General features: G+C 36.7%; 1 protein-coding gene across 1 annotated transcript in view; it reads right to left on the bottom strand.

The window, feature by feature from the left end:
• Positions 1 to 17439, bottom strand: part of SLC15A5 (solute carrier family 15 member 5) — an 89984-nt gene that overhangs the window by 54308 nt on the left and 18237 nt on the right. The window contains exons 3-4 of the mRNA XM_055280509.2: positions 14768 to 14937; positions 1649 to 1869 (exon numbers count right to left, since the gene is read on the bottom strand). Coding sequence (XP_055136484.2) covers positions 1649 to 1869; positions 14768 to 14937 — 391 coding nt within the window. The remainder of the gene's footprint in view (positions 1 to 1648; positions 1870 to 14767; positions 14938 to 17439) is intronic.

Genomic DNA, 17439 nt, shown 5'->3' with positions numbered 1-17439 from the left:
GTAGAGTCAAGAGGGAGTTTGAATCTCCTGAATCAGACTAGCTTTCATGCATTATTTAGTCTAGAGGTCAAGAAACTTTTCTGTAAAGGGCCAGATAGTAAATATGTCCACATGTGGGTTCCATGGCAATTACTCAACTCTGCTATTTTTGTGCATAAGCAGACATAGATATGACAAAACAAAGAGCATGGCTATGTTCTGATAAAACTTCATTTATGGATACTAAAATTTAAATTTTATATATTTTTCTTTTCTTTTTCTTTTTCTTTTTTTTTCTTTTTTTTTTCTTTTTTTTTTTTTTTTTTTGAGATGGAGTTTCGTTCTTGTTGCCCAGGCTGGAGTGCAATGGCATGATTTCTGCTCACCACAACCTCCGCCTTCCGGGTTCAAGCGATTCTCCTGCCTCAGCCTCTCAAGCAGCTGGGATTACAGGCATGCGCCACCACACCTGACTAATTTTGTATTTTTAGTAGAGATGGGGTTTCTCCATTTTGGTAAAGCTGGTTTCGAATGCTCGACCTCAGGTAATCTGCCTGCCTCGGCCTCCCAAAGTGCTGGGATTACAGGTGTGAGCCACCACGCTAGGCTAAATTTTATATAATTTTCATGTGCCAGAAAATACTATTCTTTTTTAAATTTTTTTCAAACATATAAAAATCTTCTTAGCTTACAGGATGTACAAAAATAGTGGACTGGATTTGGCCTTCAGATAGTAGATGGCTAACCCCCGGTTTAGAGGGGCAGGCACTGTACTGAGAGACAGAGGACAGATTCCACTTTCCCTTTCACTACTATTAACTGTGACCTACGGCGCCTCACCTCTACCAAAAGAAAGTCACTTAATTTTTCTGAGCCTAAGGTTCCTGTTTAACAAATAAAGTAGTTTATGAAGTTAATCTCTAAATTTTGTTGCAGCTCTATTATTCTGTGATTTCTAAATGTAACTCATTCATGAGTCTTCTAAATTCCAAGCTGGGGGTTAGCAATGAACAGTCCCAGATTTTTTCAAAGACTTTTGTAATCATTTATTTTTCTCAGTAAGTAAGTTAGTCTTTAACTCTAACCACATTAAAAAAATTTAAAATCACATATATCTATAAAAGATACTTTGGGCTTAGTATCTTCCCTTGATTTTCTTACAGCACAGGAACGAATTCCCCAAGGAACTAATAGAGTGGGTGGGGAGAGAATCACTTGCTCATTAGTACTTATATTTAAGAGTACAGTGGAGGTGGTACTCAAATCAGTCAATTAAGCTACTTGTTAGTACCACTTTCTAAAGGTTTAATGAGGAAGGAAGGCAAAACCTTTGGCTAGAGGGAAGTTTGGTAATTGCCTACAGATCTGATATGTTCGTGCACTGCTCTTACGCCTTACGACTACGCACTCTGAAGTACTGTCTGCACCTACTGACAGACATTTATAGCTCCACAAAAGAAACACATCCCAGGGTCTCCTCAGGTATGCGTTTGCCTGACCCCGCTTAGCTCTGGAAATCAGAGCCTGTAATGATGAGAAGCTTCTGTGGGATAACTGCCTGCCGATGTATATGGAAAGCGCTCGTTGGGGAGAAAATTCGCCTTGATTTGTACTGTTGACATGCAATCACTTTCCTGTTGTTGGGGTGGTGCTCATCGCCTGTCCTTACCTGCATAATGCACATTCTGTATAGGAGCTGAAAAATGAAGAGAGGGAGAAGGGTGAGGAAAAATGTTGTGTCTTCTACATGGAGCTCACTGTAGCAGCCACCATTTTTTTCTTTGGCATGGTCTAACTGGCTTGTCATGTCTCTGCCAAGATGGCAGTATTGCAGGTGGCATGTTTTCAGTGCACTAACCAACACCCCAACGCTTGTCAGGAGAGAACAACCTGCAAGTAATTGGAGATATTATGTATTAGTATAGGAATGGTTCTTCAGTTTTTCAAGATGCTGATCAGAAAGATAACGATTCAAGGATGCAGGGCAGTGAAGTGAGAAAGTTTTTAGCACCCAAGGGGTTGGATTCAAAGGACTACCCTTCTGATGGTGATTCTGGCATCCTGATGACCAGCCCAGGGTGGCACCTAGCAGTTGATGTCAAAAGTGTAAAAGGTAAGATCAATGAAAACATATTAAAAGGGAAAGAAAGGTGACAAAATAATACACCAAAGTTAAGGACTTCAGAATCTCTCAGAAGTCTCTAATTTTAATGCATTAATGAATACAATAAACTGAACTTTCTTTAACATCCTTAACACAAAGAACTAGTACTATTTTTTCGTATAAATTATTATATAAATAATCCTCATTTTACTTGGCAGGTAGAGGGTGGCTTCTTATTATGACATGGAGATGAAGGGAAATGTAATCTCTGCTTTGACTTTATCCCTGGATTTAGAAATAAGGTTAAACTATGAACTCTCTAAATGATTTTATGCATGGTGATAGTGTCATTAAGAGTTCAGATTAGATTAGTTGGCTTTTGACTTTTCCAGTAGTTTCTTCTAGGTTTACATGGCTGTTGCTCTACGATCAGAAGTGCTTTCATTGCTTCAGATGGCAGCAGTCACTTACTGCTAGTGATTTGCAACCTCATTGTTGCTTCTTTTATGATCTTTCAGTTCCTACCTTTTCTTTGACTCCATTAGGATTGCCTGATACAATGACAGATAAGAGACCCCCATTTAGGTAGCAGTTCAGCTGTGCTATCATGATAGTTACAATTTTTCATAGCACTCCCTTTGACCAGATAAATCCCCCCAGAAATTATGTAGACACCAAACTACTGTTGCCAGGTAAATGGCATAATAAATGTGAAAATGTTTGTGTTTCTCCAAAGAAGGCTGCTATAGAAACTCAAAGTATAGTTTGAAAGTCATTTTGATTATGTTCAAGTTTCCTATAATAAAATTCTAGATAAAATGCATTCTAATGAAATTCATTTATATGCCATAGAGTCTTGGTTTTTATATTTAAATAAAAAATATGTATTAATCTATTTTTATAGCTATAAAGTGGTTATATTGATTTGATCTGGTCTTTTCTTCAAGAGTTGTAATAGACCCATTATGTCAGCCTTTGATTAATTGAGGAAGCTGGGGGCCTGGTAATTGAATATGGAGCCTTTCACCTCTAAGTCACTGAATCAAATCCAGCCCAAATTGGTAGTGATCAAGAATGATTACAGCTGTGGCTCTTTGGTGGCCTTTGTGAAGTGTGTTTAGGTCATCTGGGAGTATGTTGGGATACTTGCTAACGGGAGATGGCTTATACCTGTGGTCACTTTTGCCTCTTCCTAGTCACTATTGCCTGAAGTAGGTGAAGGCCCAGGTACTGGTAAGGCCAGGAAGACAGAAGCCCCTGTGAGAGGCCAAGATTTGTTTCTCTTAGGAAAGAAGTAATAGGGACTGCTCTTTATTATTAGAGAATGAACTGCTCTATTATGAGACATTTCTAGCTATTTCAATTAGTTTACTTAAGGTTTAAGTAAGATGAGAACTGAGAATGTGTTGATGAACAGTCTGGAGACTGAATTTGAACAAGCCTGGGCTGGGTGGCTTAACTTCCTGACATTTCCTTACAATCTTGTCTCTATTACTCATCAACCTGTTCTCTGCTAAACTCTTGCAAAGTGGTGCTGTGTAGATAGTAGGGTTATTATGAACACTGATCCAAATTACTTTATGCTTCCAGATAGGTTTTATTATTAAATGATAAGTACTTGCAGGATGAAAGATTATTTCCAAAGATATTTTCCCCAGTTTCCTCCCAATTTTTAAAATTCAGGAATTTGTATTACATATAATATATTTTAAACTCACTAACCCTTTTTTTGTATAAACAATCACTATTTGTTGCAAGATAAACTTGAATCCGCTTCTAATACATGACAAATTGATACCTGCAATCTTATTAAACATTAAATATTGCCATCATTTTATTTCTAATGAGAGGTAGTGGTAGTTCAGATTAGTGCTTCTCAACCTGTGTTAAAAATGAGTTTTTTAAAAAAATTTCTCAATTATCATGTCAATTCATTTGTGAAATCCAATCAAAATGAAATATCTAAACATAAAATAAAGACATACAAAATATAAGCCCTGATATTTTTATTATTAGATTCAACAGACATAAGATGTCACTGTCCATAAATATTTCTATATGTTTTCTCTTAGTGTCTGTATTTATTTTGTTGTATACTGGCAACAAACAGTTCAGAGACCAGCACTGCTCCATGAACCATGCTTTGTGTAGCACTGGCTTCAGTTGAATATGTACTTTGAAAAATAAACTTGTTTAAACAAATAAAATTGTATCAGATATAGTGATATGAAGCAACCAAAACAAAATGGTCAAGAAACAAGACATGATAACATAGGAATGAGGTCTAAAACTCTAGCTAACACAGCAAGGGCATATAATTGATGCCAAAGAAATGTCATTACAATCATTGATTTATTCCACATACTTACTGAGAATCTACTAGGAGTCAGGAAACTGTTTTGGGCCCTGAGAATATAGCAGTGAACAGTACCTACAAACTCCTGATTCTTCTTTGTGGTGGGGGAGACCCTAAAAGCAGGAAAATATTAGGCAAGTTCTATGATGAAAACACAGTGGGCTGTTATGATAGAGACCCATTGTGGGGTAGAGGAGACCTCCTAAGGTGTTGACATATGAACTGAGGATTAAATGACTAGAAATAGACAAAGAGACCTAGGAAACATATGCCAGGCTTATCATGAAGTAGAAATTAGCCAGGAGGGGTTCAGAAAGCATAAAGGCCAATAAGGTAGGAGCTCAGTTAGAGGGAATATTGCGGGGAGATGAGGTCTAGGAGGTTGTCAGGGGGGTCAGATCATATAGGTCAAAGTAAGGAACTTGACGTTTATCTACAATATTATAGAAAACCATTAAGAAGTTTTAAGTATACTAGAGAGATCTTATGATGTATATTTTAAAATAGTTACCCTGGAACCCCGGTAGCTGCATGGATAATGAATTTTAGGGACCTGGGGAACAAGCAAGAGATAGTGGTGACCCAGACTAGCACAGTAGTAGCCATGAAGAGATATGAAGAGAATGGGATGGTTTTTGAACAATCAGTAAAATTTTCTGATGTGGGAAAGGGGTAAAGAAGTGAGAAAATTTGAAGATGTCTACTTTTTTCCCCCTTAAACAACTGGGTGTTGGTGACTTTATTGAGAGGGAGAAAACAAGAAGCCAGTCTGTAGTTAGCTGAATCAGGAGTTGTGTTTTGGTCAAATTAAGTTTGAGGAATTATTAGATGATAACCAAGTCAACATGTCAAGTAAGAAGTAGAATATATGCTTTTCAAGGTCAGGAGAGAGGTCAATATAATACTGACTGTGTGGTGTATTAGATGGCATTAAAAGCCATGAGTCTAGAGATAAGGAAAGAGGGCAGGAAGAGAAGATTCAGGGTCCCTGTAATGAATCCTAGGGCTGCACATCAGTTAGGAAATTATCACAGGAGAAAGGTTGGTTAAGGAGACTGAGAAGAGGTAGACAATGTGCTAGATGAGTTGTAAGAGGGAAAGAAAGTGGTGAAGTAATAAACCTAAGTAGATCAACTGGACTGAGAGAGACCCAGTAAGTCAGCAAGAGAGTCCAAGAAAAGGAACTATACAATAATCGGTCTACCCAAAGGGAGTGGCCCTTGTCCCATGAAACTGTAGTTACCACTAAATGTTAGGATGGATACCTGTTGAAAACATTTACATCTAAACATCATACCACTTCCTTGGATTAATCCACTAGACTTAATAGAAAACTCACGCCTTCTATGCAAATAATTTTGGGTGTCATGTAGGCTCAGCCTCTAAAAAAAGTCCATTATCATTACAGTTCTCAAATTGGTTTTCTGTACCAGGAGCAGAAATTGGAAGTTGACGAAAATACTGAAATGAAAAATTCAACTGAGACTTCAAGCTCTGGTTTAAATGTGCATGGCAAACACACCAGGCATGCACATTTTAAAATAAAACAGATGAGCTATTTTAAGTGTTTTATTGCAAAACTTAAAGATTGTAGTTATTACCATTTTTTTAAAAAAACTTTTAGAAAGCAGTTTTCCTATTCTTTGTACATTTAAGTCCTTGGCTGTAATGTTCTACTCTTCTGACCTTGGTCTAATCATGAATATCTATGCTACTTAATTATAATTTTTTTAAAAAGCCTACATTGCACTCTAGATGGTAGATGCACATTTTTTCTTCTTTGGTCACCTGCCAGTTTTCAAAATTATAGCAGTGGGAAGAAATGCAAATGAATGCCATGCTTGACAGCTAAACATAATGGAATGCATGGTCCACATTTGAAAAGTTACCTTAAAATAAAAGGTAGCATATCAAAAATCATTTCTTTAAGATCACCTATGGCTTTGAATTACAGCTTTGAGGAATTTCCAATTTAGTCATCAGAGAGAAAGAAGCCAAAATAAGGATTATATACTTCACTAAAGGAAAGACAGAGTTTTACTTCATCATAGTTGGGTGAGCTTAGAAGTAGTAAACAAAACAAGCAAAACAAAGCACAACCCTCAAATATTCATTTTATAGAGACTTGTGTAAAGTCAGCCACTCAAGAACATTTTCTATGCTAATTGTTCCTGTAGCTAATAAAGTTTTATCTTGTTAACATCCAAAAACAGATTACCTTATCACATGTTAAAATATGTAATATATGGACTACAATAGGCTGGCAGTAAACAGAGTTGATTACATAGATCTGTATTAGTTGAAAGAGAATTGCATTTCTTGATTCAGATGAATATATTTTCAAATAGTAAATTAAGAAGCAAATGAATGGATGCTGAACAGTTATTTAGAAAATTTGAATCAAAAAATAGTATATATGAATATATGTATACATATGTGTGCATATGTGTGTGTGTATTCACAAAACCCTAAATTATTTGATAATTAGACACTTGAGAAAGTGCCAAAGTGGTTTTTAGGAAAAATCATATACTTTACATTTTCTTCTTTTTTTGCTATTGGGGACTTTTTGCATATTGACCCCATTCTATAGACTACTAGGAGGACATGTACTGCTAAGTGTGGTCCACAGGCCACAGAGCTCTCAGAAACAGGGCAGAGACTTCTGTGTATAGTATTTTCAATGCTTCACTGCCTCAGTGTATGGTGTAATAGCATGAGCCCCAGCCTAAGAAAAATAGGCTTGGGTTCTGGTTCCACTTCAACTCTTTTCTGTGACATCTTGAGCAAGTCATTTAATTATATTATGTCTCAGTTTCTGTGCTCAGTTTAACAATAACAAACACTGATTGAATACTTACCATATTCAAGTATTTATAAGACACAGGAACTTCTAATTGTGTTTATAAATAGATAATTTCAACATATGTGGTAAATAAAATGATAAAGATGTGTTCAGAGTGCTACAGGAGCACAGGCAAAGCATCCAGAGTCTAGTCTGCAAAAGGTGTCCTTCCCATCTACCTTGTAGGTATATGATAAAAATAAAATAACATTGGTGAATGTGCTTCATTTTTAAAAATGTAACTCATTGCATTACTATTGGTAGTAGCTGTATAGAGAAATAGCAGGAAAAGAAAAATATGTTACGAATTAAGGTCTGAGTTAAACAAGATGAATAGAGAGACTTAACAATGGAACAGAATAGAAACTCCAGAAGTGCAAGCGAAAGTACACAAGGAAGATGGCATCTAAAATCAGTTTGAAAAACATAGACTTTTTAATAAGTAAGGTTAGGATAGGTTGGTAATAATATGGATAAAAGATACAGTTGGGTTTATTCCTAAAAGATATTCTAATATAATTTATGAAAGGGTCAGAGAGGTAAAGAAAAGAGGCAATAAAATGAATACTAAAAGAAAATGTGGATTAATTCTTTTATAACCTGAAAGTGAGAAAACTTTTGACCATGACTCAAAATTTAGAAGCAATAAGGGAGAATAGTGATGAGTTTTATTACAAACATAAGCCCCAATGAAAGAGAAAACAAACACATGGAAAAACCTGTGCATAGAAAATAACACAGGAAGCAAGTTAAAAATATGTGTGATAAATAAGGAATAATATTTGCAACTTTTGTCATGGACAAAGTGTTAATACTCCCAAAATATAATGCTCTAAAAATTGACATGAAATGAAAAGCAAAACAACCTACTCTTAACAAATTGGACAAAGAAGCAAACACAAGGGAATTTAGAAAATATCTGGACACAGATTAAAACAAAAACACACTATACCAAAACTTATGAGATGCAGCAGGAGTGGTAAATACTAAGAGCAAAGTTTATAATGGCAAATGTTTACATTAATAAAGAAGAATGATCTCAAATCAATAACTTAACCTTACACCTCAAGGAACTAGAGAAAGAAGAACAAACAACACAAAGTCAGAAGAAAGAAGGAAATAATAAAGATCAGAGCAGAGATAAACAATAGAGAATGGAAAACAATAGAAAAAACTCAATGAAAGCATGTTGATTTTTGGAAATATTAAAAAAATTAACAAACCCTTATCTAGACTAAGAAAAATAGAAGAAAGCTTCAAATAATTAAAATCAGAAGTGAAAGGTGACATTACAAATGATGTCACAGAAATAAAAAGGATTATAGAGGAACAATTATACACCAACAAATTATATAACCTAGAAGAAATGGATAGCTTTCTATAAACATACAACCTACTAAGACTGAATCATGACAAAAAATCTGAAAAGACCTAAAACTAGTGAAAAGACTTAAACAGTAATCAAAAACCCCTAACAATGAAAAGCCCAAGACCAGATGGATCCACTGGAGAATTCTACTAAACATTTAAAGAAGAATTAACACCTGTTTTTCTTGAACTCTTCCAAAGACTCTAAAAAGAGAAAACATTCCCAACTATTCTGAGGTCAGCATTAATTTGATAACAAAACCAGACAAAGACATAACAAGAAAAGTACAGACCAATAGTTCTGATGAATATTGATATAAAATAGAAACAAACCAAGTTCAATAGCACATTAAACGGATCATAGACCACAGACAAGTGGAATTTATACCTGGAATTCAAAAATAGTTCAACATACAAAAATCAATCAATGTAATACATCACACTAACAAAATGAAAGACAAAAACCACATGATCATCTCAATGGATGCAGGAAAAACATTTGACAAAATTCAACACCCTTTCATGATAAAAACATTAGACAAACTAATAATAGCAGGAAACTACCTTAACGTAATAAAAGTCATATATGAATATCCCACAGCTGACACCATACTCAATGGGAAAGACTGAATGCTTTTCCTCTAAGATTAGGAGCAAGGCAAAGATGCCCACTCTTGCTACTATAATTGAACATAGTGCTGGAAGTTTCAGACAGAGAAATAACAAGAGAAAAAGAACTAAAAAGCATACAAATCAGAATAGAAGAAGGAAAAGCGCCTCTGTTCACAGACGGCATGACCTTATATGTACCAAACACTAAGAATTCGACACAAAAGTCATTGGAATTAATAAAGGAATTCAGCAGTTTCAGAATACAAGATCAGCACTCAACAATCAGTTGCATTTCTATAATTAACGATGACTGATCTGAAAGTAAATTAAGGAAACATTCCCATATACTATAGCATTGAAAAGATAAATACTTAGAAATAAACTTAACCAAGAAGGTGAAAGACTTGTATGGTGGAAACTGTAAAACTTTACTAAAAAAAAAAATGAAGAATATACAAATAAATGGAAAGATATCCTGTGCTTCTGAATTGGAAGACTTAATATTGTTAAAATGTCCATACTAGCCAAAGTGATCTATAGATTCAGTGCAATCCCTGTCAAAATCTCAACGGCATTTTTGCAGAAATAAAAAAAAATTCCTGAAATTCATGTGGAATATTGATAGTGAAAACAAACTTGAAAAAGAAAATTGAAGTTGGATGTCCCACACTTCTTGATTTTAAAACATACTACAAAGTAACAGTAATTAAGAGTACAAGGTTCTGATATGAAGATAGATATATAGACCAATGAAACAGAGTAGAGAACCCAGAAATACACCCTTGCATATGATGGCGAATAATTTTTATCAGGGGTGCCAAGACTATATAAGGGGGAAAGGACAGTCTCTTCAACAAATAGGGCGGGAAAAATCGGATATCCACATGCAGAAGAATGAAGTTGGATCCTTGCTTTAGACCATATACAAAAATTAACTCAAAATAAATTAAAGACCTAAAAGTAAGACCTAAAACTATTAAACTCCTACAGGAAGAAACTGTAGGGCAACAGCTTCAGTAGACTTGATTTAGCAATGATTTCTTGGACATGACAATAAAACACAGGCAACAAAAAAATTAAAAATAGACAAATGGGATGACATCAAACATGAAAAATTCTGCATTTCAAAGAAAACAATCCACAGAGAGAAAAGGCAACATATGGAATGGGGGAAAATAATTGCAAAACATATGTCTGATATGGGGCTAATATCCGGAATATATAATGAATTTCTACAACTTAATAACAGTCCCCCCAACCTCAAATAACCTGTTTAAAAAATGACCAAAGGACTTGAATAGACATTTCTTCAAAGAAGATTTACAGATGGCCAATACACACATGAAAAGATGCTCAACATCACTAATTATTAGGGAAATGCAAATCAAAACCATAATGAGGCTGGGTGTCGTGGCTCACACCTCTAATCCCAGCACTTTGGGAGGATGAGGTGGGAAAATCCTTTGAGCTCAGGAGTTTGAGATCAGCCTAGGCAACAGGGGAGACCCTGTCTTTGAAATAATAATAAGAAGAAGATATCACTTCATAGCCATCATTCAAGGTGGGCAATATTAAAAGATCAGAGAAATACTGTGTTGACGAGGATGTGGAGTAATTGTGGGTAACCCTTGTGCACTGTTGCTGGAAATGTAAAATGGTGCAGCCATTACGGAAAGCAGTAAAAAGAGTTCTCAAAAACTTTAAAGTAGAATTACTACTACATGATTCAGCAATCCACTTCTGAGTATATATCCACAAGAATTCAAAGTGAGATTCTGAGGAAATATTTACATACTCACATTCATCTCAGCATTATTTATATTTTCCAAGAGCTAGACGCATCCCACATGTCCACTGTTAGACAAGTGAATAGAGAAAATGTGGTATATACATACAATGGAATGTTATGTGGCATTAATATCCTAATATTCTCAAGGTATATCCATGTTGTAGCATGTGACAGGATGCTACAACATGGATAAACCTTGAGTATATTAGGCTAAGTGTCATAAAAGGACAAATACTGTATGATTCCACTCATATGAAGTATCTAAAGCAGTCAAAATATAGAAACAGAAAGTAGAGAGGCATTTACCAAGGGCTAGGAGGAGTGGAGAGTAGGAATTAGTGTTGCGGCAAGATGAAAAAGTTCCAGAAATCCATTGCATAACAATATGAATATACTTCACACTACTGAACTGTACACTTAAAATGATTAAGATGGTTTATTTCACTTAACACAATGTCTTCCAGTTCTACTCGTGTTGCTGCAAATGACAGGATTTCATTCCTTTTTATGGCTGAATAGTATTCCATTATGTATAGATAACCACATTTTCTTTATCCATTCATTTGTTGTTGGATACCTAGACTGATTCCATATCTCAGCTATTGTGAGTAGTGCTGCAATAAATATGAGGGTGCAAATGTCTCTAATATATTGATTTTCCTTGCTTTGGATAAATGAATGAAACTGGAAGACATTATGTTAAGTGAAATAAGCCAAGAGAAAGTTAAACATTGCATGTTCTCATTTACATGTGGAAGCCAAAAAAAAGCTGATCTCAAAGAAGTAAAACGTAGAACAGAGGATATTAGAGGCTGGGAAGCATAGGGGAAAGGGAGAGGTTTATTAAGTGACACAAAATTATAGCTAGGTAGGAGGAATACGTATTAGTGTTCTATACCACTGTAGGATGACTATAGTTAACAATAAAATATTAAGTAGTTTTAGATAGCTAGAAGAAGGATATTGAATTTTTCCAACACAAAGAAATGATGTTTGTGATGATGGATCTGCCAATTACCCTGATGTGATTACTATACATTATATGTATTGAAACATCACTATGTACCTTGTAAATATGTACAATTATTATTATCAGTTAAAAGCTACAATAAATAGTCCTGATAGCTAAATGCCTGAGCTGAAAATTACATGTTCATCTTATACACTCAGAAAAAAATGATAAAGATGGTAAATTTTATATTATGTGTTTTTTTTACCGCAATAAATACCACAACCCTATAGAAAAGTTGAATTAGAAACAGGAACAGGTAATTCACTGAAAAAGAAATTCAAAATGCTCTAAGGCAATGAAAAGACGCTCACCTCTTCTCAAAATAAGAAAAATGCAAATTTAAACCACAGCAAGATACCATTTCCACCCTCAAATTGGCAAAAATCCCAAAGTTTGACAATATACTTTGTTTGAGACGCTGTGGGGAAAAAGGCATTCTTGTACATTTTTGGTAGAAATACAAAATAGTGCCACAACCACTATAGAAAGGAATTTGGCAACATATAGAAAAAGTATATATGGACTTACTTTTGATTTGGCAATATTACTTCTAGGAATCTATCCTAAAGATACACTGGCAAAAAAGAAAAGCAAAGAGAAACATGCACTAAGCTATTTGTTAGAATCTACGTAACATGGCAAATGTAAAAAAACAACCCAAATGTCTATCCATATGGGACTGGTAAAATAAATGATAGTTTGTTACACGATGAATATACAATTATAAAATGATCCCTAAAGTATACTAAGTAAAAAAAAGAAAGCAAGTGAGAAAAGTGTGAATTATATGTTACTTCTTACATCAAAAGGGCAGACAATATATATGCCTACATGCACACACACATATTTTAATATTTGCATTTATTTAAATAATTGAAGGATAATCCACAAAACAAAGGAAGCAATGAAAAACAGCAAGAGGCGTATCTGAATGACTAAGGTACCAACATGAAGGGAACTTCACTGTCCAAATATGGAAACAAATTTGAGAATCACTAGCTGTAGTAGATTGAAACACATAAAAAATGCTTAAGAGCATAAATTCATAATTATAATTTTTTAAAAGAAATTCTAATAATTACCTTAGCAGAATATTGCAATTCAACTCAATAATTTGAAAATCTATAGATAGAAGGAAATAATTAAATGCTTATCTTCTTTTTATTACATAAACTATACCTCAGTGTAACTAGCTGATGGGGAGATATTTGTTTTTATGAAACTATTTCAGCTAGTAAAAGAGGAAGAAATATAGAATATAATCACCTTGCAATCCTCAATAAAATATTGGATTTGGGCAAAAATCATCAGTGAATGCTAACTCTGCAAAAACAGACATTATGCCTCTTAATTAAAGTACATAATGCCACCTATAAAGAAATTTGACCAAAATAAAATCTGAATCTGCAAGTATCTAGGTCTATTAGAAAATTTACAGGAAATACAGAGGGAAAGCACTATGCGGATGCAATTCACAAAATCCTGACTATGGGAAATGCTCTAAGAAATGTTAAGATTTCTTTTTAAAAAATAATAAATTAGGGGCCGGGCATGGTGGCTCACACCTGTAACCCCAGCACTTTTCGAGGCTGAGGCAGGTGGATCACGAGGTCAGGAGATCGAGACCATCCTGGCTAACATGGTGAAACCCCGTCTCTACTAAAAATACAAAAAATTAGCTGGGCGTGGTGGCGGGTGCCTGTAGTCACAGCTACTCGGGAGGCTGAGGCAGGAGAATGATGTGAACCTGGGAGGCAGAGCTTGCAGTGAGCTGAGATCGCTCCACTGCACTCCAGACTGGGCGACAGAGCAAGACTCCTTCTCAAAAAAAAAAAAAAAAAACTAATAATAATAATAAATTAAATAGAGATAGAGATGCATGGGGAATATATATATATATTCCCCATGCATCTCTATCTCTATTTAATTTATTATATATATATATATATATGTAGTTTATGGACATATCTGGCATTTGGAATGTTTAAACCTTTTTTGGATTTGATTTGAACAAACTATAAAACAAACAAAAAAATTTCAAAAAGGAAACAATCAGGGGGATTTTAACAGTGACTAGATATTTGATGGTGTTAAGAAATTTTCTTCCTCTACAAACACATATGTGGGTGTGCGTGACAGAGAGAGAGATTGATAATGACATTGTGGTTATGTTTTTCAAATGGAATTTAACTTTTATGTATACATACACCTACAGAATATATTACATATAAATAAATATAACAACATACAAGAATAAGAAATGCTATAATATTTCGTTTTTGCTTGAAAATTACCCGGGTGAGAAGAAGAAAAAGTGAGTGAAGATGAGTTGATAATTGCTAAGCTCAGAGCTACCTAGGTGAGGTTCATGTATAATCTTTATCTACTTTTGTTTATGCTTAAGATATTCCATTATTAAAACTTTTCCAACCACGGAAAAAAAGGAAGATGGGGAGAAGAGGAATCTCTACCTCTCAACTTTTCATTGGGTCTAAATCTTGCCATTAGAATCCCATTGCAAAGAAGCAGTCTTAATTTTTACTTAAAAATATTCTTGCAGACCATTGCTTTATCAAAGGTAATAACTGACACAATTTTCAAATTCTGAGTTGAAAGAGAAGTTATAAAGAATCAAAGAGAAAGGAGATCTGTCAAGAAAACAATATAAACCCAGAAATTAATGTAACGTATAATGTACTTACATTTTTCTGACTGATAAATTAGGTTGTAGTATATCATATGAAGAGTTATCAGAGCCATAAGCGTAGACATAAAAGGAATAAGTAAAACAAGGGCCCAGGCCTGTGAGTGCTGGATGTAAGATATTCCCAGAAACACAATAGTTGCATTTAGGTTCATGAGCCAATAAAACCTGGGGTATACAGACAGACAAAAATAAAAATACCATTGAATTGCTTTCGATAACTATTGCTAATTTTAATGCTTCTAATCAAATGTAAACTACCAAATGATGGCATGTTAACTGAACCCTATTTTGCAAATATTTTTTATCGGATTTCTTAACAAGGATATAAACATCAGCCCTGACTTACCAGTTTCATTATCTTTGTTTTATCCTTGTTTAGAATCGATATAGAAAGAAGGTGCTTTCTTTCATCTAAATCAGAGGTTGGCAAAATTTTTCTATAAAGGGCTGGATAGATAATAAATATTTCGGGCTTTGCAGGCCATACAGTCTCTGTAGCATTGTGATGCTAAACAACCTATAGACAACACTTAATCATTCAAATACCCCTGATGAAACTGGAAAGATTAAAAAGTTACTTCTTCTTGTATATTCCAGTTTTCAAAGTATAGGAAAACACAAATACTCAGGAATATCTGGGTTATACTTAGAATAGCATGTAACTGAAGAAATGACTGACATTTGAATAAAACTTTCCATTTTTCTTCCCAATGATTAGTATCACAGAGAGGTACCTACCCCAGTAGTCTGGTTTGCAAGTTCTGGGAAAATCATCCCTACCTCTCAACCTTTCACTGGTTATAAATCTTGCCATTAGAATCTCATTGCAAAGAAGAGATCTTAACTTTTACTTAAAAAATTGAGGTAAAATTAAATACAATAAAATTTACTCATTTACATATATAACATATACATATTAGTTTTTTTAAGTGTTTCAGTTGTGCAAGCCTTAGTACACTTACACTATCATTAGAATTTTAGATAAGCCTTAGTACACTTACACTATCATTAGAATTTTAGATAAGTCTTAGTACACTTACACTATCATTAAAATTTAAAGGGCTTATGTGATTAGATGAGACCCACCCAGTATAATCCGGGCTCTGATCAACTCAAATCAACTGATGAGAAACTTCAGTTATCTCTGCAAAATCATTTCACCTTTGCTATATAACATAATTAGGGGAGTAATATCCCATAATCTTTCCAATATTCTGTTGGTTAGAATTGGGTTACAGGTTGTGCCCACACTCCGGGGGATGGGTCTAAACAAGAGTGTGGTCCACTGGGGGTCATCCTGGGGCATGTCCACTACATCTTCTTTTTCTTTTTCCTTTTTCTATTTTTTTTTTTTTTTTTTTTTTTTTTTTGCTACAGTGTCTTACTGTGTCACCCAGGCTGGAAAGCAGTGGTGCAATCATGGCTCACTGCAGCTTTGACCTCCCAGGCTGAAACAATCCTACTGCCTCAGCTTCTCTCAAGTAGCTGGGACCACAAGCATGCACTACCATACCTGGTAATTTTTTTTTTTTATTATTTTTAGTAGAGATGAGGTCTCACTGTGTTGCCCAGGCTGCACATCTTCTGATTCCTCTCTCCTCTCCCCTTCCCTCCCCTCCCCTCCCCTCCCCTCCCCTCCTCTCCTCTCCTCCCCTCTCCTCCCCTCCCCTCCCCTCCTCTCCTCTCCTCCCCTCCCCTCCTCTCCTCTCCTCCCCTCTCCTCCCCTCCCCTCTCCTCCCCTCCCCTCTCCTCCCCTCCCCTCTCCTCCCCTCCCCTCCCCTCCCCACTCTCCCCTCCCCTCCCCACTCTCCCCTCCCCTCCCCACTCTCCCCTCCCCTCCCCTCCCCTCCCCTGCTCTCCCCTCCCCTCCCCTCCTCTCCTCTCCCCGTCCCTCCCCTCCCCTCCCCTCCTCTCCTGTCCTCCCCTCTCCTCCCCTCCCCTCCCCTCCCCTCCTCTCCTCTCCTCCCCTCTCCTCCCCTCCCCTCTCCTCCCCTCCCCTCCTCTCCTCTCCTCCCCTCTCCTCCCCTCCCCTCTCCTCCCCTCCCCTCCCCTCCCCACTCTCCCCTCCCCTCCCCACTCTCCCCTCCCCTCCCCTCCCCTCCCCTCCTCTCCCCTCCCCTCCCCTGCTCTCCCCTCCCCTCCCCTCCCCTGCTCTCCCCTCCCCTCCTCTCCTCTCCCCTCCCTTCCTCTCCCCTCCCCTCCCCCCTACCCTCCCCCCTCCCCTACCCTCCCCCTCCCTTACCCTCTTCTCCCCTCCCCCCTCCCCTCTCCTCCCCCTCCCATCCCTTCCCCTCTCCCTCCTGTCCCCTCCCTCCCCCCTCCCCTCCCTCCCCTCCCCCTCCCATCCCTTCCCCTCCCCCTCCCGTCCCTCCCCTCCCCTCCCCCTCCCCTCCCTCCCCTCTCCCCCCTCCCCTCCCCTCTCCCCTCCTTTTCTTTTTCCTTTCCTTCATTCTTTCCCTCCATCCTTTCCTCCCTCACTCCCTCCCTCTCTTCCTTCCTTCCTTCCTTCCTTCCTTCCTTCCTTCCTTCCTCCCTCCCTCCCCCGCTTCCTCCCTCATTCCTTCCCTTATTTCCCTGTATTTCTTCTAAGTAAAAGGAGAAGTACAGACAACAGGTAGAACTGGCTATGGAAAGGGAATATTGAAGGTTTGAGAAGAAAGAAAATGT

Source organism: Symphalangus syndactylus, chromosome 5, assembly GCF_028878055.3.
Source record: "Symphalangus syndactylus isolate Jambi chromosome 5, NHGRI_mSymSyn1-v2.1_pri, whole genome shotgun sequence".
NCBI lineage: Eukaryota > Metazoa > Chordata > Mammalia > Primates > Hylobatidae > Symphalangus > Symphalangus syndactylus.
The sequence above is the reverse complement of the archived record's forward strand: the minus strand, read 5'-3'. Positions and strand labels throughout refer to the sequence as shown.